The sequence below is a fragment of the Austrofundulus limnaeus genome, unplaced genomic scaffold, assembly GCF_001266775.1.
Source record: "Austrofundulus limnaeus strain Quisiro unplaced genomic scaffold, Austrofundulus_limnaeus-1.0 Scaffold189, whole genome shotgun sequence".
Classification (NCBI taxonomy): domain Eukaryota; kingdom Metazoa; phylum Chordata; class Actinopteri; order Cyprinodontiformes; family Rivulidae; genus Austrofundulus; species Austrofundulus limnaeus.
Window position 1 is genome coordinate 248,757 of NW_013952591.1, and position 6,958 is coordinate 255,714.

At 40.9% G+C, this 6,958-nt stretch overlaps 1 protein-coding gene across 2 annotated transcripts in view; it reads right to left on the reverse strand.

Annotated features, from left to right (window-relative positions):
* vstm4b (V-set and transmembrane domain containing 4b) overlaps window positions 1–6,958 on the reverse strand; it is a 35,616-nt gene that overhangs the window by 24,392 nt on the left and 4,266 nt on the right. For both annotated transcript variants that reach the window (XM_014018288.1, XM_014018287.1), the window contains exon 2: window positions 4,295–4,702. In XM_014018288.1, the coding sequence (XP_013873742.1) occupies window positions 4,295–4,702 (408 nt within the window). The remainder of the gene's footprint in view (window positions 1–4,294; window positions 4,703–6,958) is intronic.

The window sequence follows — 6,958 nt, forward strand, 5'->3', positions numbered from 1 at the left end:
ACACACACACACACACACACACACACACACACACACACACCCGCGCGTGACAAACACTGGCGAGGTGATGCGCCCTGCTCGTGTAACCAAAGCGTGACTTTTGCTGTCTGGGATTTGCACACGGGAACTTTTATCTAAGATTTAAGTTTTTTTATTTCAAAGGTCCTCATGGCTCAGCAGCAGCAGCATAAATATTACTGTTAAKAAAGCTGATGATAAAGTTGAATAAAAATCTAAGTCTGATTCTGAAGGTAAATTAAATATCTGACAGTGATCATTACACAGTGTGGCTCTAATTCCTCACTTCACCATCTGTGTCGCAGTTTCACGTCTCCAAAATGAGCGTACACATGTGTCAGAGCTGGCGCGAGGCACCGCACATTTTCACGTCAAGTTTGGATTTTATAAATCACAACCTTGGCGTAAAAAGTGGCGTACGCAAGTTTCTGGGCTCAAATTGTGCGTACGCCAGTTTTATAAAACTGACCCCTGGTATTCTTTGTTATGACTAGTCACACTGTACGCTGAGTGCGAAAACTGGAAAATCATCATCATCATCATCATCATCATCATCATCATCATCAAGTTCTATAAAGCACATTTAAAAAACAAGTTGTCACCAAAGTGCTGAACACAAGGCAAAGGTCAATATAAAAACAAACAACATTCTTAAAAATATAAGAAATAAAACACCAACAACAAATACATAACTCAAAGTTAATCAAAAATCTGAGAAAACAGGTGTGTTTTTAATAAAGATTTAAAAACAGGAAGTGACGAGGACTGTCCAACATTGGGGCGTAGATTGTTCCAAAACTTGGGAGCCACAACTGAAAAAACTCGATCTCCCCTCAGTTTCAGCCTGGTTTTTTTAGGAACGACCAAAAGCAGCTGATCAGAAGATCCTAATGCCCGAGAAGGACTGTATGGTTGAAGTAGATCAGAGAGATAGGAGGGTGCAAGGCCATGCTGGCATTTGTAAGTGAGCCAGTGAATTTTAAAATCTATTCTATAGCGCACTGGGAGCCAGTGAAGGGAAGATAAGACACATGCTCAAACCTACGAGATCCTGTTATAAGACGAGCTGCAGCATTCTGAACAAGTTGAAGACGTGAAAGGGAGACTGGACTGATCCCAACATAAAGTGCATTGCAATAATCTATTCGACTAGTAATAAAAGCATGTACTATTCTCTCAAGGTCAGGTCTAGTCAGTATTCGCTTGAGCTTGGCTATCTGTCTTAGCTGAAAAAAACTTTTCTGCAAAACAGAGTTGATCTGCTTGTTTAACTTCAAATCAGAATCTAAAATCATTCCCAGATTTACAACAGACTGCTTCAAATACAACTGAAGAGAGCCTAATTTAAATGGAAAGGTGTCAGCAGTAGCACAAGGGCTAGATGCAATAAATTCAGTTTTCCTGTCATTAAAATTTAAAAAATTTGCAGCCATCCAATCCTTAATGTCATCAAGACATTTTAATAACAACTGGGTAGAGCAAGCTCTATTATCAGGTGTCAAGGGCAGGTAGATCTGACAATCATCAGCACAGCAATGAAAAGACGGACCATGTTTCCTTAGAACAGACCCTAACGGAAGCAGGTACAAAGAAAACAAAAGCAGTCCAAGAATCGATCCCTGTGAAACCCCACAGGAAAGAGGCTCTGAGGCAGGAAAAAAGTTTCCAACATTAGCACTAAAACATCTGCGACTTAGGTAGGAACAAAACCAATCTAGTGCTGCTCCTGTGATCCCAACCCAGTGTTGAAACGTGACAACAGGATACTGTGGTCAACAGTATGAAAAGCTGCAGTCATGTCCAGAAGTACCAGGACCACAAACTGACCATAACAGAAGAATATCACTGTAAACCCTCACCAGAGCCGTTTCAGTGTTGTGTAAGTGTTTGAAACCAGACTGAAATGTTTCATAAATTCCATTCTCATTTAAAAACAGCCCTGTTTTGGTTTTCAGTGAGTGCTGAGTTGAGATTTCCTGAGGAAGCTGGAGAGCTTCTGAACCTGAGATGGACCAGAACCATTTTGGGAAAATGTAATTTTTGATTACTGCAAACGAGAAGTTTGTGCCGACTCGACGGGCTTTGATAAGGCTGTTTGTGATGGTGGACCAAGTCGTACCAGGGTCAGATCTGACTGGACTTCAGAGGTCCAAGACGGGACAGACAAATGTCTCCAACCTTGTTGGGCTGATGTACCTAATCAGGCTTTACATGTAAATGTTTGCAGAACGACCTGGTTAATAATAATTAACTAATAAATAATTAATTGATAATCTTATTTCTGCAGTAAGAAAAGTTACTATAAATAATCTGAATTTAAATCCAAATTGACAAAAACTGTTTCCGTCCTAACAACTCGCTACATATGTCAAAACAGAATCTAGCATTTACTATTGTTGCTCGCAGCTGAAGCTCCCCTACAAGACCTCAAATTTACTGCTGATTTTACACTTAACAAGAATACTGTCCCTATTTTTACCCAAGTGTCTAGGGCAGGGTGGGCAATTCTGGTCCTTGAGGGCCACTATTCTAGAGGTTTCTTTGATCAAACACACCTGTTTGAAGGAATGGATGATGAACTGGCTTCTGCAGAAATTAAAATTTTAATTCAGTCACTAAATTAGGTGTGTTTAAATAGGGAAACAGAAAACTTGCAAGATGGTGGCCATCAAGGACCAGGATTGCTCCCTGCTAGTTTAGGGCATAGGGCTGGTTTCTGGAACTAATGAGACAAAACAAGAGCTGTGGTTCTCCAATCACAACAGATTTTTTTAATTATTGTGGGAAGATATTTTTTTTCCATGTCTGTATTTGAGTAAATACAATGTCTTTTTAGCCCAAACTGAAGTTGTTCAAATTGCCCGTGTGTCGTTTTTGTTTTGTTTTATTTTGAAATGCCGTTCTGTGTTTCTATTCAACCTGTGTCTGTGTGCAATGCATCAAAATGGACGTCTAGGCCCTCCTCTTTCGATTGACACCTCATTTGACCAACTGGGTTCAAGTTTCGGCTGTCCAGAGCCAATAATATATGAGAAGTGACCAACTTCAGGTTTCCATCATCCTGGGCTTGATTGAGTGTAGATACGACCAGTCAGTGCCGAGCTTCGTTCTGATGCCACAGCTGTGTAGCCAATCACCGTACCTTTCATTTGGTGTTTATATTGAGGGGGTGGGAACTTTGTTAAGTGACGGGACAAGGTAAACACGGAGTGGATCGCCATATTTAGACAGTCCTGCTACGCTAATGAAGGAAGCTACGCTCACAGGAAAACATTGTTTTCCATCATCTTTTGACCAGTTAGCTGACTAAACATGCTGATAAAATGAAAATATATTTGTCATTAAGTGTTTCGAGTGCTTCAAGATAAGGAAGAGTGATTTTTGTGGCCAGGAGAAGTATTTTGTTTGGATAAAACACTTCCGGTCGGACATTTTGAGTCGCTAATTTTGTCATATTTGAGGACAAATATGCATCAAATGTGGGTGAAAAACAAATATTTTTTCACTGCTGGTGGTTTTATAAGCTGTGTGGAATGTTAATGCTTTGAAATAAATAAGGATACAGTATATTTGTTTATTCTTGTTTTGGCTGTTTATTGGTGGAAATTTGGCTGAATGTACTCCAATTGGTCCAAATATTTCTGAACATTAATATATATTTTTTAATTTAATCATGCTGTGAGTAAATATGGATGGTAGAATATGTTTTGTGGGGTTTTTTATCTTTAATTTGAGCCCAGAGTGAAGTCCCTGTGTTGAAGCATTTAGAAATTACAGTGTTTTAGACAAAGTGTACAGTTTGGACGTACTGTAAATGTGTACAAATATGCAAATGATACATCCTGGGTTGTACTATGTGTCAAATATTCATATTTTAAGCTACTGTTACCTATTTTGAACTGGTAATAGTTGGGAATTAATATTTTTAGCCCAGTAAAAGTTGTTTATTCATATCTCATTCCCTTCATGTTCTGTGATACTTTACTAATAAAAATTTTTTTTAGAGAGAACAATATCTTGATTTTTGTGTATTTTACTGCAATATACTAAATACAAGTTACAGTTACAAAGAACATGACTGCTGAAGTTAAAAATTCAGATTGTTAGCTTTAAAAAAAAACCAAGTTTGTGAATTTACTCTAAAGGGTTCAAAAGCAGTACTTCATTAAATTTGTGTGTACTTTTTAAGGCGTTTTATGGTATTTTATGCCCAAATGTTAACAGGTTAATTGTTTGTAAACCTTTCTTCCCAATTGAAAAGGTTTTATCTGCTCACCTCTGAGCTCAGTAACAGCTGTGAAGTTGGATGAAGCCTTCCAGTGGTCTTTGTGCTTTTTAAACTCCTGCACTCGGCACATGTAGAGTCCCCAGTCCCCTTCAGACACATCCAGGATGAGCAGCTCAAAGATCTTCCCCTGCTTCACTACCGTCAACCTGAACTTGGGCCACTGGAAACTCTTTGTATAGTTGCCATAAAAACGGGCTTTCCTCATGTTGATGCGAGCGATGAGGAGTTCGTCCTCTTCTTGAGTCTTGCTTGCTGGTAGAAAAATCCATTTAACCACTGGTAAGGCTGTGTTGCGGTGCCTCTGAGACACAATGCAGGTCAGAGTGACATTCTGACCCACCTTGGCGACTGTGAAGGGTGATGGAGTGATGGTGGCGTTGATGGCCAAGCATGAATCTGAGAAAATCATAATGCAGATATAAATTAAAGGCTTAGTTATTCTGAAAGAAATGCATATCGTCTTCTTCCTTTCATGTCAGATCATTTCATGATGAAAAATGGAGTTGTAGTTAGTTTAATCAAACCTTGAAAATTCAAGTAGGGGTCTCTGCAGAACGTATTGTCCTGTGGGAGGAGATGGCCCAAATTGTCATTGGCGGAGGTCTTGATGTGGGCGGAGATGGCCCAAGAGATCTCGGATTGACGGTGGGGTTTGAGGCTGGAGGCAGTGGGGGTTTGGTCGAGTCGGGCAGGAAGTAACGTTTTTTTAAAAATAAATTTTAGTTATAACTTGGGAAAGGAAAGTGCTAGCTGTACAAAATTTGAACGTCGTACATGTGAAAGGATGTGTAACAATACAGCTTGGTTAAAACATCCCTAACCAGCCTGTAAAAAATATTGATTTTTAGCTATCTTTTTACAGGCTGGTTAGGGAGGTTTTAACCGAGCCGTATTACACATCCTTTCACATGTATGACATTCAAATTATGTACAGCTAGCACTTTCCTTTCCCAAGTTATGACTAAAATTTATCTTAAAAAACATGTTGCTTCCTGCCCGACTCAATCAAGCTACTCCCCGCTGCCTCTCTAGCCTCCTCAAACCCCACCGTCAATCCGACCCATCACGATTTGGGCCGCCTCCACCCACATTAAGACCTCCGCCAATCATGAGTAGGGACGTCTCCGCCCACATTAAGACCTCCGCCAATCATGAGCAGGGACGTCTCCGCCCACAGGACAAAACCTACTGCAGAGACCCCTTACTCTGAAAATTAGCGTTCTTTACAAGACGTTTATAGCCGTCACAAGAACTTGAACAGAGTAGGATGTCAGATTTCAGCTTCATAAAACTTACAATGGAACACTGAGCTTGATACCCGGTCCCTTTCCCTTTAACTTTCACTTTCATGAATGTGACCAAAACATCTCACTGAGAGCCAGACCAACAAAGACCCTACAAAAATTAAATGGGAAATAATTGGGATTAAGCTTCATGTGAGTTTACAAGGTCCACTTTACACAAACTGTAGCATTGCTGCTGCAGCTCGGCTGTCCATGTCCAAGACAACCATGCTTTTTTCACAGAAACCAAAGCTTTTTGAATCCAGGCTTCAGAGTGGAGGTTTTTGGGAACCCCATCCCCCACAGCAGTCTAAAACCACTCACCACATGTGGCTGCAAACCATTGTTTTTCTGCTTTTTCACAAGCAGATGAAGACCAGTACCAATGATGAATAGCAGAGTGCTGTTTGTGCTTCTCAACCTTTTCAACATGTAGGAACAAACCAAGTTCACACTTGATCCAAGTGAAGGTTTGTGCATTCACCATATTGGATGTAACTCTTCACAATGGAGGCTGAACTGTCTGCTGCAGGTTTCTGGAAAGGCCAAAAATCACCATATATGTTGCCAGATATAAGATATTTATTGTTTAGGGTCAAGCCCTAGTGGGAGATCGACAGGCAGATTGGTGCTGTGTCAGTGATGCGGGCGTTGTACCGGTCTGTCGTGATGAAGAGAGAGCTGAGCCAGAAGGCAAAGCTCTCGGTTTACAGGTCGGTCTACGTTCCTACCCTCATCTATGGTCAGGAGCTTTGGGTAGTGACCGAAAGAACGAGATCACAGATACAAGCAGCTGAAATGAGTTTCCTCTGCAGGGTGTCCTGCTGGGATCTACACTGTGGGGAAAAAATCAGAGACCCGTTACCCAACTTTATTTGTGCACAAATATGTCGCTGTTAAAGCTCCGCAGCTTTTTTCTGACAGATTCTTCCGTGAACGTTTGCTGACCACTGCTGCTACTGCTGACTAATGCTGCTACTGCTGACTAATGCTGCTACTGCTGACTAATACTGCTACTGATGACCACTGCTGCTACTGCTGACTAATGCTGCTACTGCTGACCACTGCTGCTACTGCTGACTAATACTGCTACTGATGACCACTGCTGCTACTGCTGACTAATGCTGCTACTGATGACTAATGCTGCTACTGATGACTAATGCTGCTACTGCTGACTAATACTGCTACTGATGACTAATACTGCTACTGATGACTAATGCTGCTACTGATGACTAATACTGCTACTGATGACTAATACTGCTACTGCTGACTAATACTGCTACTGCTGACTAATACTGCTACTGATGACTAATACTGCTACTGATGACTAATGCTGCTACTGATGACTAATGCTGCTACACTGTCAGAA